The 12781-nt window shown below is 44.7% G+C and overlaps 1 protein-coding gene across 2 annotated transcripts; it reads left to right on the forward strand.

Annotated features, from left to right (window-relative positions):
• The first annotated feature begins 6265 nt into the window (after window positions 1–6265).
• On the forward strand, window positions 6266–10456 carry LOC112230823 (zinc finger protein 703). 2 transcript variants are annotated; one of them, XM_024397155.2, is made up of 3 exons: window positions 6266–6453; window positions 6596–7061; window positions 7708–10456. In XM_024397155.2, the coding sequence occupies exons 2-3, from the start codon at window positions 6813–6815 to the stop codon at window positions 9256–9258; spliced, it is 1800 nt and encodes a 599-aa protein (XP_024252923.1). In that variant the 5' UTR covers window positions 6266–6453; window positions 6596–6812; the 3' UTR covers window positions 9259–10456. The 2 variants fall into 2 exon arrangements, with proteins under 2 accessions (XP_024252923.1, XP_024252924.1); XM_024397156.2 differs by having other exon boundaries at window positions 6820–7061.
• Window positions 10457–12781: the final 2325 nt, after the last annotated feature.

Raw genomic sequence — 12781 nt, forward strand, 5'->3', positions numbered from 1 at the left:
CCTGCGGCCCTCCGGGACCAGGGTTGCCTACCCTTGCCCTAGAGGTATTAAACAATGCTTATGAACTTATGAACTCTACTTGTCCCGTTCTTCCATCTGGTCTGGGATATATTTTTTAGTTGGCACACCTGTGTGATGTCTGATACATGAACAAAAATATATTTCGCCCTGGACATGAGACTTGTATTTACTTTAGACCTTTTTTAATCATAAGCTCCAAGTATTGTCTTTGAGTTTAAGTCAGTGTGACTAACGTGCATATGAAAAAGTGTGTGTTTTGTAATCAATCAAAATTAAAATGAGTTTATACAAAACGATATCACATTTCGTCATCCCCAAAATGTGGCCTTTAAAAAAGGTACAACTAGCCTTGATAGTTGCGTCCTTCCTCGGGGAACTGTCTGCATATAAGCGGACAACAGGATGGAGGTTTCTTTATCATGTGGTGCTTTGGACTTCCATAGCCCAGCAGACTCACCTGGGGATCAACGTCTGGGAGACTTTTACAGGGAGGAGAGAGCATGAGTACAGTAAATGAGTACAGTAAATGAAGTCCAACCAGGCATAGCCGTGGGAAGTAGTTTGGGGTGGGGGTGCTGCGATTTTGTTACAGAGGTGGGGTGCAGAATTATTTTTTGGCCTGCACTTAAGACGTCTATATCGGTCCTCTAGTAGTACAGGACTAGTAAAGGCAAAATGTATTGTAGTGTTTACCAGCATTTGTAACTTGAGTCTACTAATTATCTGTACAAAACAGTTCATCTGATAATACTTTTGGAATATAAAAACACTTGCTTGATATATGAATTCCAGCTTCTTGAAATACTTTGCAAATGCAATTTATTTCTATGTGAAAACTGAAATGGACTGTTCATTAGTTTTCCATTTTAGTAGATGATTTTATCCAGAGCAACTTACAGTAGTGAGTGCATACAGTTTTGTAATGGTCGGCCATGGGAATCAAATCCACTACCCTAGCATCGCAAGCACCATGCTCTACCAACTGAGCCACATAATCCCATCACATCATCAAAAACCACTTGATGTCTCGATGTACTCAGTTACTGTAATGGTCATTGTTTTCTTCATGGTGATGGAAAGTCTACAGGTACAACCATAGATGACCAGCACTTGTACAATACAGTCATGTACATTTACAATGCATTCAGAATGTGTTCAGACCCCTTGACTTTTTCCACATTTTGTCACGTTACAGCCTTTTTCTAAAATATATTAAATAAATGATTTTCCTCACCAATCTACAAACAATACCCCATCATGACAAAATGAAAACATGTTTTTAGAAATATTTGCACATTTATAAAAAATTAAATACCTTATTTACTTACAGTAAGTATTCAGACCTTTTGCTATGAGACTCGAAATTGAGCTCAGGTGCATCCTGTTTCCATGGATCATTCTTGACATGTTCCTACAACTTGATTGGTGTCCACCTGTGGTAAATGCAATTGACTGGACATGATTTGAAAAGGCACACAACTGTCTATATAAGGTCCCACAGTTGACAGTGCATGTCAGAGCAAAAACCAAGCCATGAGGCTGAAGGAATTGTCTGTAGAGCGCCGAGACAGGATTGTGTCGAGGCACAGATCTGGGGAAGGGTACCAAAACATTTCTGCAGCATTGAACGTCCCCAAGAATACAGTAGCCTCCATCATTCATTGGAAGAAGTTCGTTGAACCACCAATAATCTTCCCAGAGCTGGCCCGGCCAAACTGACATATCAGGGGAGAAGGGCCTTGGTCAGGGAGGTGACCAAAAACCAATGGTCACTCTGACAAAGCTCTAGAGTTCCTTTGTGGAGATGGGAGAACCTTCCAGAAGGACAACCATCTGTGCAGCCCTCCACCATGGTAGAGTGGGCAGACAGAAGCCACTCCTGAGTAAAAGACACATGATAGCCCGCTTGGAGTTTACCAAAAGGCACCTAAAGGACTCAGGCCATGAGAAACAAGATTCTCTGGTCTGATGAAACCAAGATTGAACTCTTCGACCTGAATGCCAAGTGTCACATCTGGAGGAAACCTGGCATCATCCTTACGGTGAAGCATGGTGGTGGCAGCATCATGCTGTGGGGATGTTTTTCAGTGGCAGGGACTGGGAGACTAGTCAGGATCAAGGGAAAGATGAATGGAGCAAAGTATAGAGAGACCCTTGAGAAACCTGAGTTACACCAAGAATACACGATCCCTCCATCAGTGCTCAGACTGTCCGTAATAGGCTGAGAGAAGCTGGACTGAGGGCTTGTAGGCCTGTCGTAAGGCAGGTCCTCACCAGACATCACCGGTCTCACCAGGGGTGATGTTCGGATTCGCGTTTCCCGAAGCTCTGGAGCGGGATCAATTTGGAGGTGGAGGGTCTGGTCTGGGGCGGTGTGTCACAGCATCATCGGACTGAGCTTGTTGTCATTGCAGGCAATCTCAATGCTGTGTGTTACAGGGAGACTTCCCCCTCCCTCATGTGGTACCCTTCCTGCAGGCTCATCCTGACATGACCCTCCAGCATGACAATGCCACCAGCCATATTGCTCTTTCTGTGGGGGATTTCCTGCAAGACAGGAATGTCAGTGTTCTGCCATGGCCAGCGAAGAAGCCTGGACCTCAATCCCATTGAGCACGTCTGAGACTTGTTGGATTGGAGGGTGAGGGCTAGGGCCATTCCTCCCAGAAATGTCCAGGAACTTGCAGGTGCCTTGGTGAAAGAGCGGGGTAACATATCACAGCAAGAACTGGAAAATCTGGTACAGTCCATGAGGAGAAGATGTACTGCAGTACTTAAAACTGGTGGCCACACCAGATACTGACTGTTACTTTTGGTTTTGACCCCCCTCACCCGCTTTGTTCAGGGACACATTATTCCATTTCTGTTAGTCACATGTTTGTGGAACTTGTTCAGTTTATGTCTCAGTTGTTGACGCTTGTTATGTTCATACAAATATTTACACCTGTTACGTTTGCTGCTGAAAAGCAACGCAGTTGACAGTGCGAGGATGTTTCTTTTTTTGCTGAGTTTACATTTATATATATGTGTGTATATATATATTTGTGTGTGTGTGTGTGTATGTACGTATGTGTGTGTGTGTGTGTGTGTGTGTGTGTGTGTGTGTGTGTCTATATCTATATCTATATGTGTGTAACAAAATGAATATAAAAAAATAATGTGGGTGTGGGTGATATGTGGGTGATTTGCCTGACCCCTCATCCCCAGGCCTACAAGAAGTGTGTCCTTTTTTGGCGAACGCTTCAGCTGCGCCGCATATTTTGACTGACACGGTCCTGAAACAACAAGAGATCAACACATAAATTCTTGGACTCAAACAGCAGCTGGGGGATGTATGCAACGGCCTGAGAGAGAGAAATCAAATCATTGAAAGAACTTGTTGATTGTGTCAAACATGTGAGACAACACATTCTGGTGCCATGTCAATTTGTTTACCTTGTCGATTTCACTACAATATTTGAAAGAACAGATACCTAAACGCGTGGTATGATATTGACTCTTGTCCTCGGTGCCAGGGCTATGGGTGGTGGGAAACTCCCTGTCAGGTGTAGGCTCATCACGTCCGGGTGGATTATTCAGTGGAATGACATTTTTGATTGCAATGTTGTGGAGCTGCAAGCCTTGACAATGTAGCAAACCTGCACATTGTATTAAATTCACGTAATGGCATTTGAAGGAATGTCATTTCAGAGGTAAACCTTGCTAGGCTGGTATTGCAGTGTGCCTCCTGTCCCAGACAAGCACAGCCAACTCCCTTTCAACAAACGCCAATGTTCTTGTGTGTAGGCTTGGTTGTACCTGGCCTCTTGTTGGTTTGTGAGGGGAGTCATCAGCCATGTTGTTCATGGGTCGCCCCGGTCTCCTGCAGTTATGAACACAACATTCAGATATTGTTTCCCAGAAGAGGTCAAACATGGCAAATAAAACCTTGCAAATAAAACAAGTCACTTACCAATAAGCCATCCATCCTCAACAGCTCCTTCCTGGAGGTTAAGGCTGACTGAACTGTTCTGCACAATGAGTGAATAATGTGTCCCACCAGGCCGTTTGGCCACTACATTCAACAAAGCCAAATGTGAATCACAGAGGACCTGCACATGGACCGAATGGAAACCTTTTCTGTTGACGAAGTTCAATTTGTTCAATGACGGTGCTTTTATTGCGATGTGGGTGCAGTCAACTGCTCCAATGACATAGGGAAATCCAGCTATAGTATGGAAATCCCTTTTCACTCTGGCCTGTTGCACAGCAGTGTACGGAAACTGTATGAAATGTGGGATCAATGAAATAATGCCATGAAGGACGGCAGGCAATATTCAGCTCATGGTTGGTTGTGAAATGTCAGACAATCCACAATCTCCCGTTGGAATGTTCCAGTGGCCATAAATCCCAGGGTGGAGAGGACTTGGGTTTGCACTGGGATGGCATTGTTGCGTCTCGTCTCCCTTTCTAATACTGGAGAGAGTTGGTTGCAGAGATACAATAAAATATGCCTTGGAAAATGAAATCTACCAATAAGCCAAGCGTCGTTCAGCAAAGATATCCGCACGCTCATTGAAAACACGCTCCCTGAGTAATGCAGCTTACGCCAGATCCTCCAGCAATGCAAGATTTGCCATTTTGGACAAGTCACAATGCATCAGTGTTGCCTTTTATATTATTTAACAGGTTTAACTAAATTGCCTCCAACCTTTGCATTCCACTCTCTTTCTAATTGACTTTATTATTCAATTAGGCTTAAATGGTTACATGTTTATGAATGCGATAGCACCCTGAGAAAACTATTAGTAGCTTAAGTGTCTATAAAAGAAATACATGAGTAAACTATTTTTTCTTCATGGTTCATGATTTGGTCCAGTACGTCAATCCTTTCTCCATTTGGTGGATGGTATTTCATTAGCAGTTTGACCTTTCCACCACACGGCGCTGTGCGTACACACATTCGCAAGTGTAAGTACAAATGGATAAATCCCACACTTTGCTTAGAAATGATCGCACGCATGGTTAAGGGACATTTCTGTTCGTACGCAACATTGATAAATGAGGGCCCTGGTTCCCACGGACGCTAGTATTTTTTTTCTGAGTCTGTGTGACATAGATTTGAAATCTGAAACCACTTGAAGCTGGCTGTCCCTCCTACCAATTCCTGGTTGACCCCTACTTCACAGCCACCGACAAAAGACACATGCCTGTATTCGGTACATTGTAGCCAGCAGGAGAGAGTGGTTTCATCATGGTAGCACATTCAGAGATCCATTACTAGCCATTAATACAAGTTACAAAAATCATAGGTATGAAACAAAAAAACACTTTCGGTTTGTCATAGATGGACAATATTTTTATTAATGCGAGTTCCTAGCGAATTCTGGAAGTCAAGCAAGAACACTGTGAGACATTCACGGCGATGGGGGCAGACGTTTTTATCAATAGAGACCTTTACAAAATATGCAAGTGTTCACTAACACTAAACATACAAATATTTATTTCACAGTTTTAAGTAAAGTGAAATCTTATAGTTAGTCGGTTTATAATATGATTATGCTATATTTAGAAAGCATATGTCATTTCAAGTCTTTTTTATACAGTTTTGTTGAATAGAAAATGTCATATTTGTATTATATTTGTATTGTGTACTTGAGCTTGTGTCCTCAAACGTGACTACATCTCAGCAACTTGTAACTATTTTGTACCAGAAAGGTGAGATTCTAACCTTTCTTTGAGTATGCAGCACTACTAGTTATTGTTTATGGCCTCGCATGATTAAACAAATGCCTTTTGGGGATTGTGTAGATGACACTTAAGATGACATTTAGTTACAGTTAACTGGTTTTAAAGTTCAAATAAGGAGACAGAGAGTAAAATGGATGTTGAATGTCACACCTGGGGTTAGACAACGTTATTCAATTTCTGCCAAAATAAACTTTATTTCACCCCTGCAGTGACCACAATAGTCACAAGAGACTAATGAATATAAATGTGCTATCGGTATCGGTGATGCTGCTGATGAACTGCGATACAATGTCATCAATAGTGCCCCCTGTTGGTCATGTAGATGGCACACTGATACAATCAGTCATACATAAATCAACATAAATGCCATATAGGGCGCCTGTTAGAATTTTTGCATCAAAGGAAATTACATTCCGTTCTGACAGGAAGACATTTGAAAGATTATCAGAAGATGTATCTAACGCTGTGAAATACAGTGCACAGACAGTCTGTCTTCATTGGCCGAGGGGGACAATATTGCTCCGCCTTCAGAAGAAACGCACCAACCATTCTCATTACCGATGCAGCCATCCACTGGACCGCGGCTCGCTTACTTTGAAGGTCCCCTTGTGATCTCATACACTCGAGGTACGGTCCAGTTGATGTGTAACTGCTGAACAGACGGCGACAGAGAGGGAGAGAGCCAAGCTATACACTGGAGCGGTGAGAGTCCGAAATTATATGTATCGCTGCCGTGTTTTGGAAATATCTACACCTTTTCTAATTTTGGCTATACTTATTTTATAACTCAATTGTATGCATGTATTTCGCTCACATTTCGATTGATGTGGCTTTTGTGAATTAGAACGCCTGGAAGAACAATTCTGGAATCGGTACCATGAGTAAAGAAGAGCCGACCGTTAACTTCTGTTTGATGAAATTGGATGGTGAATAGGCAACATACTTTCTCTCCCGGATTATAAACTACGCTGTACACTGCGCAGGGATAATTATAGCATTTATTTTCTCGGGACTGTAACAAAACACTGCCCTTCTCAAACATATTTTCGTTTCCATCTCCGATGAAAGATTCCCCTGCTGGAACTATTACGCACGAGATACGCTGCCAGACCTCGGAGCCCTGTGACGATCGTGATAACTGGAGCTCGCCAACGGGCGCGTTAGTTTGTTCACCGACTCCTTTGGATCCTATTCGCCAGGCAAAGCGCCTCCCTATCCGGATACTCAAGATGTTGACGGCGCACACCGGCCACTTGCTCCACCACCCGGACTACCTGCAGCCCTTACAATCTGCACCAGTGAACATTGAGGTATTGTAATTATGTTTCTATTGCAATGGTAATTGTCACACAGATGTGTGTTGTTGTTGGACATATAGCCAATTCAATACACCTTTATTCTCTAAACACTTTGGTGCGTTTTTGCGCAAAGCAAGTTCAGCTTTTAGCCAATAATGCGCAATATATGTCCGTAGTAGGGCTATTTATTTTCTTGATGCGCACAGTCAGGGACTTTTTTAAAAGTAGTTCCCTGACGGTCTTTACTCATAGACCACTCATAGTCCGAGTTACCGTTCCCACCATTGTATTGCTTAAACTTTGTAGGCAATACATCCATTCGATAAAACTAGCCCTAGCCTACAGCACGACAACGTTTGGCCTACTGCCAACAATTCGTAACAATGACTGTTAACAACAGTATTTATTAGTAGGCTATTATATGAACGTTAAGGTTGTAATTCATAGAGGGACCAAGGGGTCTGTGTTACTGGCCAAACAATTATTCACTGACAATAGACATAGGCCTACAGTTCTGTCTGTGTTTCTGTCTGTATGTCTTTCTTTCTGCACCTGTCTAAGTGGAGTGTGTATACGTTTTTCCTTTCCACATACCCATTACATTCAACGTTGTGAAAATTGGTTCAACTTAACTTTAAGTCTGGGTTTATTTCTCCAGCTGGATGCCAAGAAGAGTCCCCTGGCCCTGCTGGCTCAGACCTGCTCCCAGATCGGCAAGCCTGACCCTCCTCCCTCCTCCAAGCTAGGCTCCATTTCCTCCAATGGCCATGGTGATAAGGACCATAATGGACGCTCCTCTTCCTCCTCCTCCAGTCACAAACTTGGGGACCACCGGCCCATAAAGGACGACAAGTCCAGCTTCAAGCCCTATAACAAAGTAGGGGGAGACAGTCGGCGGGATGGGGTTAGTAGCTCTAATAACAGCTCCGATAAAGCTGGGTTCAGGGTACCTAGCAATGGGAATGGATGTGCTAACAGTAACTCATCAGGCTCTTGTCCATCCTTTCCACCACATGCCATATCTCCCAACTCCAGGGTGGGTAGTGGCACGCCCCCTCAGCACACGCAGCAGCCATCGTCCCAGACACACAGACAGAGCCAGTCGCCACATGGACAACGGAATTCCCGCTCTCAGACTCTGAATGGAGAACACAAACAGGAACAGGCCAGTCCACACAGGAACAGTAGCAGCGGCGGCCATCTTAAAAAGGAGTCGGATGTGAATAAGGTTCATTTGGACAGTCCCCAACTGGCTAACTCCAGCCACGCCAGAGCCAGCACGAACTCCAGCACAGGCAGCTCCGAGGGAAGCCCCAGCCACGAGGGGCCCAAGGCGGACTCCCAACCACCACAGCCTGGCCTGGGCCCTGGACATATCGCTCCCATCTCCCCTTACAAGACTGGCCACTCTGTCTTCCCCATGTCATCCTCTGGAATGGGCTACCATGGCTCTGTAGTGGGTTCCTACGCTGGATATCCCTCCCAGTTTGTCCCAGGTTTGGACCCTAACAAGTCTGGTCTGGGAGGTGGGGGTGTGGGGGTGAAGCACTCCACTGGAGCCTCTCCCCCCTCCTTCATGCAGGGCTTTTGCAGGGACCCTTACTGCCTCAGCTACCCCAACGTGCCCCACCTGGGGAGCAGCAACCCCTGCATCCACGACCCCTCCTCCACCATCAAAACAGGCTACCCAGGCTTGGTCTATACCTCCCACCCCCTCCACTCCCTCCACCCCAGCACTATGTCTTCCAGCATCACCCCCACCCTGTCTCACCCCCTCTACACCTACGGTTTCATGCTCTCCAATGACCCCATGCCTCATGCCTGTAACTGGGTGTCGGCTGCGGGGCCCTGTGATAAACGCTTCTCCACCTCAGACGAGCTGCTGGCCCACTTGCGCACGCACACCTCCTTACCCGGAGGGATGGACAGTAAGCTCCTCTCTGCCTACCCCTCTGTCTCCTCCTCCTCTGTTGCCTCCTGCCAACTCCACCTCCCCCATCAGAGCCAGGCCTCCCTGCAGAACTCCTTCTCCCTTAGGGCTCCTCATACCCTGGGTCTGGCCCGGTACCACCCCTATGGTAAGGTCCACCTGCCCCCTGGACCTACCTCCATCCCCCTGCACTCCCTCCAGGCTGGTTCTCCTTACTACCCCCACTACGCCCTTTATAGCCAGAGACTGGGCTCAGCGTCTGCCTTGGGCTACCAGTGATCGCTCATCTCCATCCATCCACACAGTCTATTACAGTGTTTCTCCTAGCATTACTAAGCCAAGGCGCCTCCCCCCACTCCTTCCCGCCTAGCTCTGCTGCCCCCTGCCTAAAACTGCTGGGAACTCTGTGGATCCGATTAGTTTTAATAGGATGGTTATGGTAGCCCTGGATGAAGGTGTTTCAGGGGCCTCTGTGGGCAGGATGTTCCAGCTATATGGGGGAATCACTGCAATTCCATACCAAACCAGGATCCTATGGAGGAGTCCGAGAAGGTGCTGGATGCTTGCATGTATGTACACTGCTAGGATACTGCTCTCATGAACAAGCGGATTGGACTGGACGAGTGGACATGGTACCATGCTAGGTTGTAACAGCACCACAAACTGAGCTGGTTGATAGCTGGCTGATAGCTGTTGGTAGGATGCTGTGTAACACCTCATGGATCTCCTGACGTCAAGCTGGGAATAGTGATTGCAGTGGCGAGGGGACAGTGATGGCAGCCTTCAGCACTGTGGGGAGGCTGGAGGAACTGGGGGGAAATGGGGGGGGCGGATGCATGTTTGCTTGACCTTGAGTGCGTTTAGCTCGGTTATGGTTTTGAGATTGGTTTCTGTTCCATGCATTTGCTTCTTATCTGATTTGAAAAGATACATTTTATTTATTTTTTAACTGAGCGCTTTGGCTTTCAGGTTTACTATCCAATAAATTATTTTTAATTGTTCTTACTTTTGTTATTTTGTTTCAGTAATACAGTTCATTTTATCCAGATTTGGCATCAATTCCATTTAAATTCCAATCAATTCAGAAAGTGAACCTAATTCTAAATTTTCTTAATTGAAAAGCATTGAAGAGAATTGGAATTTCAGTGCACTCCCTGAATTGACTGAAATTGAAGTGGAATTGACCCAAAACCTGATTTTTATCTATTATGAACAAGATATGTTTCCACACGGTAAAATACATTTGCAAAAAAAACAACTTTATTTTTTCCTCTCCTTCTCTGAATGAATGGCTTCTTAATTGTTGTTTGTATAGCAGATTAATAGTGATATTTTTTTGTTAAATATTTGGGTGAGTGACCTGGGTAAGGGAGGGATACAAAACTAAATACAGGAGAAACATGTTCTGTGGTGATGGCAGAGTTATCCGGTTTTAAAGGGGAGGTCATATTTTGTTGAATAAATGAGAATGAATATATTTAAATTCTGTCTTCATTTGTTAATCCAATTGGTTCTTTGACAGCTCATTCATCTCAATCCTTTTGATTTGGTTCATTAGGCCATGATGACTAGCTATGAAATAATGAATCACTTAGTCTGGAGAGAACATTCAAAGACCGTGTGACTAAGAGACAAAGAATACTAGAGAATGCTTATTATATGTTGCTCTGGATAAGAATGACTGCTAAATGACTACATTTTTGAATCTCAGAATGACTTGTGAATATACATATATTCAGCACAGTATTACAGTACTGTATTCAGCAGTGGCGCAACTTTCACTGTGATACAAAACGCCGCACCGGTATGCTTTAACACCATGCGGACTCCTCAGAGTGGTCGGGTAGACCGTTTTCCGGTTTCAGCAGGCAGAATTCAGGTCCGCATGGAGTGTGCGGACAGGCTGTGTGAAGGAAAAGCTTCTGAAAGGCTGGCGTATAGGACCAGCACGGGACAGATGAACAGAGGCAGCTGCTGTCTCTGTTGTTCTTTTTCTCTGAGTTGTAAAAGCAAGCAGAGCAGAAACTGTCTACTCTTTAGTTGACTGATCTAGCTGGCAAGGTAACTGCTGTTTGGCAGAACCAATTTATTTTATTCCCAGTGCTGAGCTAGTAGTGTAACTGACATGTTACATTAGCTAATGTTTAATCCCCTCTCGACTGAAGTGAATGAACTAGTAGCTAGCTAGTAGCTACCACAGCCAGTTCAGCTCTAGCTAGACTCTAGGTATCTGTCACGTAGCTAGCTTGTTTGTTTTGTCCAGTTTCATCACAAGTACATTATAAGATGTACCATTGTACCTTTAGCTAGAGTTAGCTAGCTAGCTAGATCAATGACTAGCTATTATTTTTGCCTCAACCACACTAGACCTGAACTAGCGGCCAAACGACTGAAGACCGATATTCTGATGTTTTTTTCAGTGCAATATTAGTTTTTATTAGTCAGTATAGTAATGTAACGTTATTGTTCTGTCAGTTTCTCTTGCTAATTCCATACTTTTCACACTGACACGGTATAAACAGCTCCACAGGCTTCACTGTCATGGTTCACAGTCAGTACACAACGCTATGCTCATCATGTCTTAGCAAGATCAGATGGTGACAGGTGTCCCTGCAGGGTCAGACAGCCAAAGAAGACCAGTCTATGGAGCTCAGGTGAATTTTGCAGTATATTATAACAATCAGTGAATGGATTGTTGAGTTGATGTGAATGCTACAGTCTGGGATCTGTGAATAATGGTCATTCCAATGATTGAATCATTGATTCTATCCATGGATAATATAATGTATAAATGTACACCAAGGTAAGTCTTTGTCATGCCTCATCTGAGCAGGATCAAATGGTGAAAGGGGTCTGTCTCATCAGGGTCAGGCACCCAGGGAAGACCAGTCTCTGATGGTGACAGGGGTCTCATCAGGGTCAGGCACCCAGGGAAGACCAGTCTCTGATGGTGACAGGGGTCTCATCAGGGTCAGGCACCCAGGGAAGACCAGTCTCTGATGGTGACAGGGGTCTCATCAGGGTCAGGCACCCAGGGAAGACCAGTCTCTGATGGTGACAGGGGTCTCATCAGGGTCAGGCACCCAGGGAAGACCAGTCTCTGATGGTGACAGGGGTCTCATCAGGGTCAGGCACCCAGGGAAGACCAGTCTCTGATGGTGACAGGGGTCTCATCAGGGTCAGGCACCCAGAGAAGACCAGTCTCTGATGGTGACAGGGGTCTCATCAGGGTCAGGCACCCAGGGAAGACCAGTCTCTGATGGCGCTGAGGGGAACTTTTGCAGATACAACACTTTATTCTCGCTGTGCATCAAACACTGGAGAAGCAAGAAGCGTCCAAGCTTGAAGCTATTTTAAGGCAGTCTGACAAACCTCTAAAGTTGATTTCCAAACTGTATTAAGGATTGATATGGGCTTTTCCCGATGACACAAACCACAAATGTGTCGAAGACCTGGTAGATGCTATTGATGATGATGCATGGATACAGATGTGTTTGAATGCCCAGTCATGTTCATATCATCTCAGACATAAATTACTGCAGTTGAAGACCATCCATAGAACGTACTTTATATGCCTGTGACATGGAATTACATGCAGTTAGAAATGTCATTCCTCTGCTGGAGGTGTAAAATACAAAAGGGGACATATTTCCATATGGTCTTATCAAGGCTGGCTGAATTCTGGCAAAGAGTATGTTATTATATCTCAGCATGTCTACAGGTTCAAAGAGTATGTTATTATATCACAGCATGTCTACAGGTTCAAAGAGTATGTTATTATATCTCAGCATGTCTACAGGTT

This window comes from Oncorhynchus tshawytscha, linkage group LG33 (assembly GCF_018296145.1).
Source record: "Oncorhynchus tshawytscha isolate Ot180627B linkage group LG33, Otsh_v2.0, whole genome shotgun sequence".
NCBI classification, from domain to species: domain Eukaryota; kingdom Metazoa; phylum Chordata; class Actinopteri; order Salmoniformes; family Salmonidae; genus Oncorhynchus; species Oncorhynchus tshawytscha.